The sequence below is a fragment of the Vanessa cardui genome, chromosome 2 (genome assembly GCF_905220365.1).
Source record: "Vanessa cardui chromosome 2, ilVanCard2.1, whole genome shotgun sequence".
NCBI lineage: Eukaryota > Metazoa > Arthropoda > Insecta > Lepidoptera > Nymphalidae > Vanessa > Vanessa cardui.
Window position 1 is genome coordinate 8,506,705 of NC_061124.1, and position 13,185 is coordinate 8,519,889.

The following is a 13,185-nucleotide window of genomic DNA, read 5'->3' on the forward strand; positions in this document are numbered from 1 at the left end:
TGTCTGTTTTATTACTATATTACATACTATTTTTTAAATTCGAAATGCGTGTAATATCTTAATTTAACAATACCAACATTTAAGTTAATATTAAAGAAAAATTCACATTATCGCTTAATTACTTTTATAAATTACTTTTTTAAATTATTTCTTCTATGGCCTCATAATCACTGATAAACATGCTCATGGCCGTCCCAGCAGAAGATCAAATTGTATTTCTTAGATGCCTCTTACAACACCCATGGGAGAGGTGAACGGGAGGTCTGGTGAATATAATAATAATATAACTCTTTCTCCGTCAAGACATGAAAAAAATAAATATCGCTATGATAATAAAATTACTGCGATATTTATTGAAAAGAAACTTTATTAATAATAGTTTGAGCAAAGCTTATGTTTTTACAATGTAAAAGTATAAGTACGATTTAAATAAATAAAAAATATTTTTACAATAATTAATTCAAATCTGTAAATCCTTATCTGTAAAACATGCAGTAGAGAGAGATGCAATTACAAATTTATAAACCTACTTGAATATTCCCAATGAAAATATACTGATGTTTGAGATTATGACTTGCGTTTCATGTAAGTTTTAAAATGGAAAATAATTTTGAAAACAATAAACTCAATGGAGAATTGGAGAGAGAAGAGTATAATTTTAGTTTTAATTTTGTTAACGAACCATGGGATGACCGTTCAAGCAGAAGTAAAATTGGAATAGTTTCGTTGCTGGTTGCCATATTTATTGCCACGATGGCTCTTGTTATTAATAACTTAGTTATGCATTATAGAGGATTTGATTCAGAGATATTTTATAGTAATATTGAAATAGATTGTAATTTAGTTAAAGTGGACGACTACCCGTATGCTGCACGGATTCATTCGGTCTCGTCAAATGAAGTAATATGTATTGGCGCAGTCGTATCTTCTTCCTCGATATTAGCGAATGAATTATGCATAAAATCAGGTCCTATACGGCTACGTCTGGGAAACCCAATTCAGTAAGTTGGAAGAAATGATTTTGTTTTAGTATTATTATTGTTTTACTAAATCTATAGGTATTTACGAAATCGGCATTAACGCACAGTCAAAAGGGGCCATTCATTTATTATGTATGACGATTTAGGGGGATAGACATGGTCGACCAGGGGCTTTTGTTTTGTTATCATTCAAGAATTGGGAGTTTCGATAGTGCTTACGTAAGATACAAAAAAATGCGCAATGTTAAATTATTTGAAAAAGCGCGCGATTGTAGAAGTTTGCCTTTGAACCTTTGAAATCACAAATTTAATCATTTCAAAAAATTGTATCTTTGAAAAATACACAACAAAATAAATTAAACGTTACTTTATATTCTGGCCTAATAAATATGACACCACGGAGGGAGCGGGGTTCGGCCTATTCTTAGTTTTTCTTATAAGTTTTTGACCCCCTCTAATGTCCCCCATATTAGAGGGGGACAAAAACTAGCGAAATTAGTCTTACGTAACAAATGAATGGTCCCAAACCATGAAGTCTTTAAATATTTAATGGTAGGATATAAGTTAATTTTATAATTGTAGCTTCCATTGTGTTAAGCGGAATAAGAGTTTCTGGTAATTATAACCAAGGTTTAGCCCATTCAGACAGATACTCTATGAATCTAACCCGAAAGAAATCGGTACAGTATCACGGTTACAAAGACGTTTTTTATAATATTTCCTTTATATCACAAGTGCTCGTAAAACAAATGTTAGAGGCGGGCATTATTAGCAAAAGATCATTTTAATCTTTCTTTTTTTCAGGCCGAGATGTAAGAAAGGTTTTTCCGTTGACACCGTGGACCCCATTCCTCATGAAGGTGTGATTACAAAAAGTTTAGTACTCTTAAGCAGCTTTGAAAATATGAGAGAATGCATTAAAAAAATTAAAATTAGTGGTAAAGTAGATTTGAAGAGGCAGTTTTATATAATTGGAAGACCCTTTCGCGGCGAAAAAACATTACCATTACAAATTGCTAGATCCATTGCAGACAATCACACCAATGGTGAATATTTACTCAATTTTAACAAGAACAAAACAATATGCGTGCAAACCATTGGGAAATGTCCAGTGCGAGCTGGAGACTTACTCATACAGAAGGGTAGGTTACTAGGTTTAGCATCTACTAGCGTACATAGAAGAGAAAAAACGAACGTCGCATGTTTTGCTGACTTGAGCATTGTTAATAGTGAATTAAAGGCGTTCGATGTGGAGGTTGATTATAATTAATCTTTAATGTTTTGAAGTCAACGAGTTCTTTAAAAATATATTTTTATATTGTGTATTAAAAGAAAATTGAGAATATTCGAGGACATCTGAAACGTATCTTTTATTTGAGTTTCTCTTTTTTACAATATATAAAACAATTTATCAATTACTATTATCAATACTCAACATTAACCTAGGCTACGTAAGGAAATGAATAATAATAACAAGGCGTAAATTAGTTTTACGGTAGAGCATTGTTGAGAAGAGTCCAAAGAACAAATGTAATCGTTTAGAGCAAAATAAATTGCAAAATATGTAGACGCTTTATTATTGGAAACCCGTACATTTTCTTAATAAATTTACAAATACGTTAATGCATTTCGTTCGAATTGTTTAATGGTTCGAATTTGTACGATGGTACGTGCGACGTGTCGTACGTCGCATTATCCTTACAGAACCAAGATCTATTTCCTCTGGAGCCGTGAGTCCTTCCCAATCTTTTGTAAAGATATATATTCCAAGTACTACTAAAAACGTCACTAATGTATAAGTAATCAAATTAGTATTTTCTGGCGATATATTCCGAAGACTCTCTGTGTCAAAAAAGATCTTAACTTTCGACTTTGTATTCCTTGACTTTGAGAACATTATCTGAAAACATAGTCATGATTTATATATATTATATTTGTTATTGTATATTGTTGTATACATGTTATGTGTATTTATTAAAAAAACATCGTTTTTCTTTAATTGAACAGCTACTTAATATGATGCATATAGTTTATGTTATAATAGCAGGCATAAATCACGCGGCATCGCTCACGTGGAATTCTGTTGTAACAAAAATCCATAAAGAACTTGTATGCATAAATTTCAACTCTATCTTCTTGAAAGGTATAAGGCTATGTGTCATGGTCGTTCAAGATCGCTTAGCAACATTGGTTTAGCCGTGAAAGCGGAACAGAAAGATAAGAGTTCTTACGGATTTTTAATATATTTATTTAATTTATTCAATAAAACACTAAGGGCTTAATAAAATGAGGTATATGCACATCACATAAGGTAATCTGTGTCGTGTATATAAATATGTTACAGTATAGTGTCTTTGTATAATCACCATGACATCAAATTACATTACAATTTTGACACGGAATTTTATAAATTTTACAAAATAATATTAGTTGTTTAATAAATAAAATCATTAAGTATATTCAAGTCCGTTTGGTACGTGTTACGTACTTATATATTTATTATAATCCACAATAAATCAGTGCAACAAATTGATTATAAACACTTATACTTTCAACAGAAGTAGCCTCTTTTAGAACTGTTGTCAGGCTAAAAAAAATCTATTACTACACAAAGTCTCATATAAATTCAAGAGTTTGTCCATTATTTTTTTTGTTTACTTACAGGGTTTGCGTCAAATTAAACGCATTCGTTATTGGCGAAAATATAACCCATTAACGGCTTGTCACATGCGCGATTGGACGTCACACGGCTGTCGCGGCTGATTTTCCAGGGTTGGTGATCGGTGGTCGGCTAAAAGTCGGTTTCTGAAACGATCTGGCGCACACAATTAAAATGTTAATTTATCGCAGTTGCCCGTCACCACAATCATAAAGCCATTTTGTTTATGATGGAAAACATTGTAATCCGAAAAGACAAAATAATTTCGATATTTTCTCATCGTCACCTTTCCTGTCTTTTATTTTTTCATTAGTGCTGTAGCCGTAAATACGCTAAAAATATTCAGGACAGCATTTTGACTTTATTTTTAATTAACGCGTTAAAATATGCGTATGATTTAATTAATGAAATCCATAAAAAACAATAACTTTTTATTTAGGAGCCGTCTTTGTAAGCGTCATTGTATGATGTGATGTCATTGTCGTAATGACGAAGATCGGCTTATTATTGCCATACGATTACTTTTAATACATTGAAGACATTATATGAAACACTAAAAAGTATCCACTTGACTTAAGGATACGTTAGAAAGTCGAAAGATTTTGTAGTAACATTTTCTGTTTAAAGATATTTTAATTATATATGCCAGTAATGGAGAATGTTCAATAATTTTGATTATTATTGTATGTAATTGTATTTAACTAATATGATTGTATTTTTTAAATGTTGAAAAAGAGTAACTACTGAGTTTTTTGCCGGTTCTTCTCGGTAGAATCTACTTTCCGAACCGGTGGTAGCTTCAATTAATTGTTAAATGACGATTCAAAAGTGCTTGTAAAAGACTACTTGAATAAAGTTTATTTTGATTTTAATGGCGAAAAATATTTTTTTTCTGCCAAAATTCGTTTATTTTTTATTGAAATCTCGATAACGATGATCGATACATGAAAAATGTATAGGACCTTAATTGTAGATCGTACAAAAAGAAAAAAAAAGTATTCCATAAAAAAATTCATATCTCGATAGGGAACCGAGTTATGATAAAAAGTGATACTAAGGTACGGTACGCTTCTCGCAGGGCGTGTTGTGAAATGACGTCACACGTCGCACTTGCGCGGCTGTTAGCGGGACTCGATATTTTTCGAAACTTTGAATGCCTATAAAATCAAAACTACTAGGTATTTTTGACTAAAACAAAAACTTGTGTTTCTGTAAACATACAGGCAGGCTTTACTGAGAAAAAAAATCAAGTGATTTGGCATACCTAGTAACATTCTCCATTATATATTTATGTAGAGTCCTTATTAGGCACAACATATTTATTCATATTAAACTAATATAATGATATAATTAACTTAGTGGTTGGGCTTTCGGACAAAGCCACTCATATATTCTATGGCCAAGCACTAATATGTAGTATTTTTGAATTCTGGAAGAGAGATTCTGTGTAACAGATAAAAAGGACATAAAGTATCATTTTCCGAGATCGGTATCGTATTGGTTATGTAAGAAATAATTAAAATTTCTTACGGCGCCAATGCCTAGCTAGAGTTGGTTCAGGATGTCCAGCTGCACTTCCGGCTACAGAAATCACAAAAAACGCACACTAACTTTTTTATATATATTTTTTTAAAACATCGAACCGCGTATATGTACAATATATGAATCAAATGTATTCAAAATAAGTCACTCCGGGTCCTACCTGGCGCAGAGGTTGTCCATTGCCGTACAGCGTGGAAATGCAGCCTGCATTATGGGCAGCTTTGCGTCGGGTACAAACCGGGAGAGACAATTTTAAATTTGTATAACTATTTTAAATTTGTATATAATGACTGTATATTAGTTAAATACAAATATACATATGTACGTAATATATCCTGCCTGGAAGTCAACGGGTATTAACTCTACGCTTTTTATATTAAAAAAAAAAGAAAACAAAAAAAAAATTCAAAATAAACTTTATTCAAGTAGGCCTTTACATGCACTTTTGAATCGTCATTTAACAAAATTAGTGAAGCCACCACCGGTTCGAAAAGTAGATTCTACCGTTTAAAAACTAAAAAGTGTCTCCGTAAAAATCGCACACTGAGGGATGATATGAATTTATCTTTCTAATAAGACATTTCGATAATTGTTGAAGAAGATTTGGATGTTTTTAGGGAATTTTCCATAAAACATTGAATGACCAAATATAAGAAGTAGTCATGACATAAAGAAAATTAATTCTATGAATTATTTGAAATTAATAGCCGAACAGTCGTCGATAAAAAATATTAATTGCTGCCTCATTAATAGCCTCGTAAATATTTCAAGGAGACAAATAATATTTTAAGAAATAGGTCTTGACCTTACTTTCATAAAACAAGTGTTTAACATAATGTAACTGGGGTGATATTGAACCTCCTTGATTTAAATTATTTTATAATTAAGTTCATATGCCATTCTTAAGAATATTTTAGTATGTTGAATAATGTTATATTAGATAGTTATATTACATATATTATATTTATGCGTTACGCAGAGTCGGATTTAAAAGTCTGGGGGCCCTGGGCCACAATGGAGTGCGAGGCCCTAGACCAATAGAGGCGTGGCTACCCTAATAATTATATTTCAATATTTAAATTTCAATCACATATAATTTATTTACTTGTATCGGTAACTTTTAAAACAGTAATTAGTAGCATTAATAAAATTTCTCTACATCTAGATATTTGTTAACTCGTCGGAACAGAGATCTGTTGTGGGGCCCATATCATGCGCAGGCCCAGAGTAATTGCCTCAGTTGTACTCCCCTAAATTCGGCCCTAGAGCTACTTTTTTATTTTATTTTAAATACAATCATAAAAAATCATCCCTTCCCATATATTTTACAGTGGTAGTGCCACACTGCATACCTCTCGGTTGCAGTCGAATGGGCCGGCATGCCCGGGGAAGTACCACTCTCTCACTTAAAACCGGCGTGAAGTGGTAGTTATGCTACAGCGTTTCGTCCGGTAAGTGAGAGTTCCGGAGGCCCGATCCCTCTCCCCCCAAAACATGGCTGTGCAGAATTTGGTGACCCCAGGAGGGTACCATCAGCGACTGCGGTGGAGAATCCCTCTCTGGGCATCCATGCTCAGGACGTACACCACCTGAGTAGGGATGCCCAGGCTGGCCCTCCAAATTCTTGGGGGGCAATTTTGCGCTCGCCACAGTTCGGGGCAAGCGGAGCAGGCATCATAAGGCAACCGAGGCAGTCCTTCTTTGCATCTTACCCATGGGAGCGGGTTTGTTTCTCGATGGATGATCCGAGCGTTGTTGTTGACTCTGTCGCCGATGTGGTGCTTCAGGGTATGGAACTTTTCATTCCATATTCTGCGGTGCCCATTGGTGGCAAGTCCCAGCTCTGGTTTGGTCGCTTCTGTAAGACGGCTTCACGCCGAAAATTGGAACGCTACCAAGACTGGGCTAACGCATCGGCGTCTCGTGATGCAACCACCAGCACATTCAGAAAGGAATATAACTCTGCCTCTAAGTCCTTCAAAAACGCGATAGCTGAGGCGAAGTCGAAGTACATTGGCAGAATTGGCGAGAGACTGGTTCGCTTCCCTTCAGGAACAAGTGCGTTCTGGTCTCTCGCTAAAGCTGTCCTAGGGAATTTCTGTGAGCCTTCTTTTCCATCTTTGCACAGGGACGGTGAGTCATTGGCCCATACCGCGAATGAGAAGGACGATCTTTTAGGGTCTCTCTTCGCGTGTAACTCGACTCTGGATGACCAAGGAAAGTCACCACCATCAATCCCGCGGTGTGATACGACGATGCCGGAGGTTAAATTTCGGCAAAGTGCAGTTCGGAAAGCACTTCTCTCCTTGGACATTCACATATATAGGCCCATAGCCATCACTTCCTTGCTCTCCAAGATAATGGAGTCCCTTATAAACTGCCAGCTTCTTCGGTATCTAGAGGAGAACCAGCTGATTAGCGACCGCCAGTAAGGTTTCCGTCGGGGTCGGTCTGCCGGTGATCTTCTAGTTTACCTTACTCATAGATGGGCTGAAGCAGTTGAGAGCAAGGGTGAGGCATTAAGGTCGTTGTCGACGGTGCATGCTCCGACTTAAAATTCGTCAATGCTGGTGTTCCACAAGGCTGCGTTCTATCACCCACTTTGTTTCTTCTGCATATCAATGATTTGTTGCAAATTGGGAACATTCATTGCTATGCAGACGACAGTACCGTTGACACCTTATACACCGGCCGCGCTAATATTTCTCGGGAAAACGTCGAAGAAAACCGGAACAAACTTGTGTCTGAAATCGAGTCTTAGTTAAACGAAGTCTTGAACTGGGGCCGGCTAAATTTAGTTCATTTCAACCCCAAAAAGACGCAAGTTTGCGCGTTAACCGCTAAAAAAACACCATTTGTCGTATCTCCACGATTTGAGAACATCCCGATAGCCGCTACAGGTAGTATCGGAATACTTGGCGTTGATATTTCGAGCCTAGTTCAGTTCCGCGGTCAATTGGAAGGCAAAGCCAAATTGGCTTCAAAGCAGCTCGGTGTGCTCAGCAAGGCGAGACAGCATTTCACGTCGGCCCATCGCCTAAAACTTTACAAGGCGCAAATTCGGCCTCACATGGAGTACTGCTCTCACCTCTGGGCGGGTGCTCCCCAGTACCAGCTTCTTCCATTTGACCGCATCGAACGTAGAGCGGCTCGAGTTATCGACGATCAAGCCCTTTCCGATCTCCTTGATCCTTTGCGTAGAGATGTTGGATCACTCTGCATCTTCTACCGAATTTTTCACGGGGAATGTTCCGAGGAATTGTTCGGATTAATCCCGGCTGCTGAATTTCACCTTCGGACATCTCGTCAAAATTGTAAGTTTCACCCGCACCATCTTGATGTCCGAAAATCCACAACAGCGCGATTTCTTAGACATTTTCTGCCTCGCACAACCACTTTGTGGAACCAGCTTTCGCCGGCGGTTTTTCCGAACCGATACGACATGGGAACCTTCAAGAAAAGAGCCTACTCCTTTCTCAAAGGCCGGCAACGCACCTGCAAGCCTCCTGGTGTTGCAGATATCCATGGGCGGTGGTAGTCACTTTCCATCAGGTGAACCTCCTGCTAGTTTGCCACCGATTTCATAAAAAAAAAATTATGAAAGGTGTCTCTTTCGTGTTTTTTGTTAGTGTAAAATATATTGCAAATAAATAAAACGTTCGAACTAATATACCTAAATGTATATCATATTATACGTAATCGTATTAGACTGAGCCTCTTAAAAGTAATATTTATGTCTTAATTACTTTTTATTATTCTATTTAATATTACAAACTTAAATTTTAAATATAAAAGATCCCCTTTTAAATATAAAAGACTTTTTTTTTCTTTACTCTTACAGTGCCAATTAGTATTAACTAACAACAACAACACTGACTAACTTATGGTCCATTCGCCAGAACGAATATCTACTTCTTAAAAAAATGTGTGAAGCATGTAAGTTGTATTGGCTTTTGTGAGTGAATACTATAGAAGTGAACCGATTAAATCGGTTAATACAGATAAAAAAAACTGCCAACTATAAATATTTATAAAAAAAGCCCCGTCATTTTTCCTCAGTTCAAATATAAGTTACTTATTCCTTTTTATTGTTCGATTCATCGTAGGATATGAAACAATTGAAACTCAATTGTACATTATTGATCGCACAAATTGATACTACAAGTAAGAAATGGATTGTACAACGAGTGGCTTCACGAGTCACAGCGTTAGCGAAACCAATGAGTGGTTCTAATCATGTCCTAGAGAATATAATTAATAAATATGGTAATATTAATCAATTCACTTGTATAGTACATTATTTTATAATTAAAAAAATTCACGAAAACACCTTTTTTCTCGTAATTGCTTCAGAGGTATACAAATATCAAAAAAAATAAAAATTTCTTCCTTCCTTTTCCTTGAGATCAACCAGAGGTATTTCCTATATTTCTATAGAATAAAATATAAGGCACATTATATGAACATGAAATAGACATGAACCCAGAATTAATCCCCATGAAACCCCACTTCAATTCCAGCCCAGATTTCCGGTCATTTTCATCATATACATTGACATGAATAAAGATATTTCAAGAACATTTAGTACAGTTTTGTAATTGAAGTAAATGCAATATTATCTGACATTGTTTGGCAATGACTTAACAATGACTTGGCAATATTAAAATATCTATTTGGTTTCCCTAATTAGAAGTTAATGTAGTGATGCTTTATTTAAAATGTTTTTTTTTTTTATATTTTTGACACGACGTGTTGGCTCTTAGAGAATTGTTTACTGATTGCAGCAAAATTCAATTTAAAATGTAAAAATCAGCTATTGTTAAATACTAGTTTTTACCGGCAGCTTGACTACGTGTCTTTTGGGCTTATAAATGTTTAACTGCAGTGATGACGTCAATCCCTTTTGCTTTATGAAACGAGGACTAACGTTATTAACATTTTATAATATAAATCACTAAACATAATATGTTGGTAATTCTTATGACGTCCATAAGTGTACACTATCACAGAAGTGTTAAGAATTTAAAATAAATTTAAGAACATATAATTTTACAAGTATAACTCGCTTTATCACACATACATATGCAATCATCATCATTACATAGTATAAAACAAAGTCGCTTACCGCTGTCTGTCCCTATGTATGCTTAGATCTTTCAAATTACGAAACGGATTTTGATGCGGTTTCTTTTAATAGATAGAGTGATTTGAGAGGAAGGTGAGGAAGTTTTTTGTATATAATAAATGGATAATACAGTAAAGAAACAAGACTAAATTTTTAGTATATTTAATATCAGCATTGCACCCGTGCGAAGGGCGGGTCGATAGTTAACTAAACATTCCGTATAAGCGATTGATATGGATTGTTAACAATTTCATGTCTAATAATAAGGCTTTGTATGACTAATTACAGATTGGACAAATCAAATGAGCCACCTGATTGATACACGTCATAGAAATAAGCACATGACGCGTTTGCATCACTGACGTGCATTCTATATTGATATGAATGTACGACTGCATAAGCACTATTGCTTCATGTCTGACGATAACTACAATAGGTATAAAGTTAGAATTTAGATCTCTTTCTATGTTTTATCTGTACTTATAATACATTGGAATAAATGAAGAACAGTTTAAAATCAGTTTTCATAAAGTTCATTTTGAAATTGTTCATGATGGAAAACAACGCGTTGGATGAAATTCTGCTAAGTTATGTGCGTCTATCAACCCACTTTGGAGAAACATGTTTGAATATGTTGTAACTTTTTCGGCCTTTCGAGAGCTGTGTCAATGTTGCCATAGATAAAAATGGGATAATTTTTGTATTTTTTTTAAAGATCGTTAAGGGGTTAATTCTTTCTGTCGGAATAATTAACAAAAAAAATAAGTGATTTATTCGTTTAAATAAAATCCGGTTATAATAATAATTAATGTCATTAAATTCCCTAGACTGTTTAAAATCGAGCTCGTCCTTTTTTCCGGTTGGCTGTATTCGATAATTGTCGTTTGTCTTTTAGATAAATTTGTTTTGTGTTTAACGCTTGAAGATGTCTATGGAATTATTTATAAAACAGACGGTAAAACGCTTTGTTTAAAATAATATTCTACTTAGATTTCAAACATTCTAAAAATCATAACATTATTTTAGATAGCTATTATTTTGACTGATTTCGTTGAATCATTTTGGTAACGAAATTGAGTCATAATTAATGAAATCGTATTAAATGTATGTTATTATATGAAACCCCCTTCTCCCCGTACATACGCAATCAGTGTATCCATTGTTAATACATAACTAAACACTAAATATAATTCGTGCATTTTTTCTTATGCACATCTTCAAATATCTGAATTCGCCTTTTTAAAGATCGCGTATTTTTTTTTATTGAAGTTTTCGATAACTAGGCCTATCTACTAGGCTTTCCTGCTAGGTTTTCCTACAAATATACTATCTATTAAAGTTAATTATTACTTAGTCGTTTTGTTAAAGTTGTCCACACTTTTGACTGAAAATAGATATCTAACAAAGAAAACAAAATTAAAACAACAAACAAAAGCAAAAAAATTACATAAAAAAGGGGGTATACCAAAATATAGACTGTCAGTTAGGTTCCTAACAATTTACGGAGGAAAATTACTACTTTAGATTTTCGATCATCAAATCCTAAATCAACTGGTCCAACATGTCTTCCCTGATTTATTATTAGGGAATTATTTTTTTTTTACATATTATTGGTATCTTTGAATAAACATAACTCATAAGCTTAAAGTAATTGTAAAATGAAAATATATATATATTGCTTAAAACACTTTTTTTTCATTACTAGGTATTAGTAAATATTAAGTTATTTTGGATTAAAATCTTCATATGATAGTTAAGTAAACCTACCTTACCGGATTTTGAAAGAAATATGTTAATTGTTTTCTACTATTTTAATAAATATGATTTTCCTGAAAAGAGCTGTAATATATTCTTAGAAAAAATTATCGATACTTCTATACTAATAATATTATAAATGTGAAATTAATATTATAACGGAAATAATATAAACTGGCAACCAACGCATACGTCAACATGCAAAAAATTGAGCTGTCAAAGAATTATTCAAAGAAATTTATTTAAAATAGTCTAAATCTGCTTTTAAAACATAAAAAAGTAAAATACCAGTATATAAAATACAACAGTAATAAAATATGCCTATGTACCAATATGATTGTTCATACATATAACAACAGTATACAGAAAATGAAAGTGACAGTGTCAAAACACAAATAATGTAAAAATCTAAGATCATGTTGACAAGAGCCAGACAACGAGCGCACAACAATCCATCTCCGGACCCGCCGCTCAGCTTCGCCTCACAGGCACAGGACCCCGCACAGGGAAATAATCTGATGTCTGCAGCTGCGTCGAGCTCGAGCGACGAGTACTTCTCCCCGCCGACGTCGCCAACACCTGTACGTCGAGCGGGGAGACGCCGGCCACCAACGGGCTTGGGAGCCAGAGGCCAACCGGTCTCAAACGGGGTCCCCGCTTCCGGTGGTGGTGTGCAGCGCATGCGATGGACACAATCCATTAATGAAAATGTCATGCGCGCATACTATGGGGCTACAGAGGGGGGAACTAACCTCACGGCGTACCGTGTTAGGATGCTCTCTATGTTTCAGGCACTTGAACCAGCTATCAACGTCTCGGCTCAACGACTGTCGGATCAGGTGCGGGTCATTGTGCGTAACAACAGGCTGAGTGACACCGTGCTTGATCGAATTCGCTCAGAACAGTGTAATGGCGGTGTCACTTCCGCTCCGTCACAACCCGTGGTACAGGGACCACTTCCTGCAATACCACAGGGCCCATGTCATGATCATGATGATGAGGGCGAGGGTGACATGGCTATTACAACAAGTAAGTACAGTGATCAACTGAGGAGCGCACTGGAGGATGCGATTCGGGAGTATCGTGACATTCCCGCTGAGCTTAGGCCACGGTTGCCACGTTTA

At 35.3% G+C, this 13,185-nt stretch overlaps 1 protein-coding gene and 1 long non-coding RNA gene across 2 annotated transcripts; one reads left to right on the forward strand and one right to left on the reverse strand.

Moving 5' to 3' along the window:
* Window positions 1-591: 591 nt before the first annotated feature.
* LOC124542858 lies at window positions 592-2,250 on the forward strand. The gene is made up of 2 exons (XM_047120747.1): window positions 592-1,001; window positions 1,785-2,250. Exons 1-2 carry the CDS (start codon window positions 598-600, stop codon window positions 2,248-2,250), a joined length of 870 nt encoding a protein of 289 aa, XP_046976703.1. The 5' UTR covers window positions 592-597.
* A 303-nt stretch (window positions 2,251-2,553) lies between these two features.
* On the reverse strand, window positions 2,554-4,088 carry LOC124542762. Its single transcript, XR_006967382.1, has 3 exons — window positions 3,926-4,088; window positions 3,643-3,795; window positions 2,554-2,880 (listed from the first exon to the last, which is right to left on the reverse strand). It is a non-coding gene; the product is annotated as an uncharacterized LOC124542762 (long non-coding RNA).
* Between the last annotated feature and the right edge of the window lie 9,097 nt (window positions 4,089-13,185).

Coding starts and splice junctions, on each gene's coding strand:
- LOC124542858 (XM_047120747.1), top strand. CDS start 598: ATGGAAAATAATTTTGAAAACAATAAACTCAATGGAGAATTGGAGAGA. Junction 1,002..1,784: donor CGTCTGGGAAACCCAATTCA/GTAAGTTGGAAG, acceptor TCTTTTTTTCAG/GCCGAGATGTAAGAAAGGTT.